Here is a 1145-nt window from a genome sequence, read left to right on the forward strand (position 1 = left end):
CGTATGGGGCCCATGTTGGAGATGGCCGTGATCTTTTCGGGGCTGGCTTCGATGCCGCGCTCGGATACGATGTATCCAAGCAGCTTTCCTTTTGGGACCCCGAAAACACATTTTTTAGGGTTTAGCTTGATGTTGAACCTTCAGAGGTTCGTGAATGTCGTGGTTAAGTTCGCGATCAAATCGTGGGCCCGAGCTGTTTTGACCACTATATCATCAACATAGAGGGCGATTGTTGGTTTCGGCCGCTTGGCCTGATCGGGCTGGTCGAGCGGGTCGATTTGGTCAGCGAAGCATTGCTGCATGCACCTTTGGTAGGTGGCGCCAGCGTTCTTCAGGCCAAAAGGCATGGCCACGGAGCAGTACAAACCATACGGGATGATGAACGAGGTTGCGAGCTGATCGGACTCTTTCATCGCGATCTGGTGATAGCCTGAGTAGGTATCCAGAAAGGAGAGGATCTCGCAACCCGAGGTGGAGTCAACTATCTGGTCTATGCGTGGTAATGGGAAATGATACTTCGGGCACGCTTTGTTAAGTCCTGTATAATCGACGCACATTCTCCACTTCCCGGTCTTCTTCTTGACCAGGACGGGATTGGTGAGCCAGTCAGAGTGGAAAACCTCCCTGATGAATCTGGCTGCCAGGAGTTTGGCGATCTCTTCGCCTATGGCCTAGCGCCTCTCATCATCGAAGCGGCGCAAGCGCTGCTTGGCGGGCTTTGAGCCTGGGACAAGGCGTAGTGCGTGCTCGGCGACCTCCCGGGGTATCCCCGGCATGTCAGAGGGCTGCCATGCGAAGACATCGCGATTGTCGCGCAGGAAGTCGACGAGCTCGCATTGCTATTTGGCCGGGAGCTGGGTTCCGATCCGAACTGTCTTGGTTGGGTTGGTGGGGTCGATTCCCACCGTCTTGGTTTCTTTGAGCGGGCGGAAGGCCGACGAGGAAGTTGGTTGGTTACAATCCGGGGCTGCCGGGACCGACGACTCCCCGAGCCGCGGGAGCTCGGACGAGTTGACGACCGCAGTGGCGAGCTCGTAGTGGTCGCGGTCGCACGCGAAGGCGTGCGAAAACGCGCTGCTCACAGTGATGACGTCGTTTGGTCCCGGCATCTTCATCTTGAGGTAGGTGTAGTTGGGGATTGCCAT

The 1145-nt window shown here is 56.7% G+C and overlaps 1 protein-coding gene across 1 annotated transcript; it reads right to left on the minus strand.

Annotated features, from left to right (window-relative positions):
* Positions 1-839: 839 nt before the first annotated feature.
* Positions 840-1145, minus strand: LOC136489655 (uncharacterized). Its single transcript, XM_066486232.1, has one exon. The coding sequence runs from the start codon at positions 1143-1145 to the stop codon at positions 840-842; it is 306 nt and encodes a 101-aa protein (XP_066342329.1).

Source organism: Miscanthus floridulus, chromosome 10 (genome assembly GCF_019320115.1).
Source record: "Miscanthus floridulus cultivar M001 chromosome 10, ASM1932011v1, whole genome shotgun sequence".
Taxonomy (NCBI): Eukaryota; Viridiplantae; Streptophyta; class Magnoliopsida; order Poales; family Poaceae; genus Miscanthus; species Miscanthus floridulus.

What these genes read in the sequence shown, in the direction of transcription:
- LOC136489655 (XM_066486232.1), bottom strand. Translation starts at nt 1,145, where the DNA reads ATGGCAATCCCCAACTACACCTACCTCAAGATGAAGATGCCGGGACCA.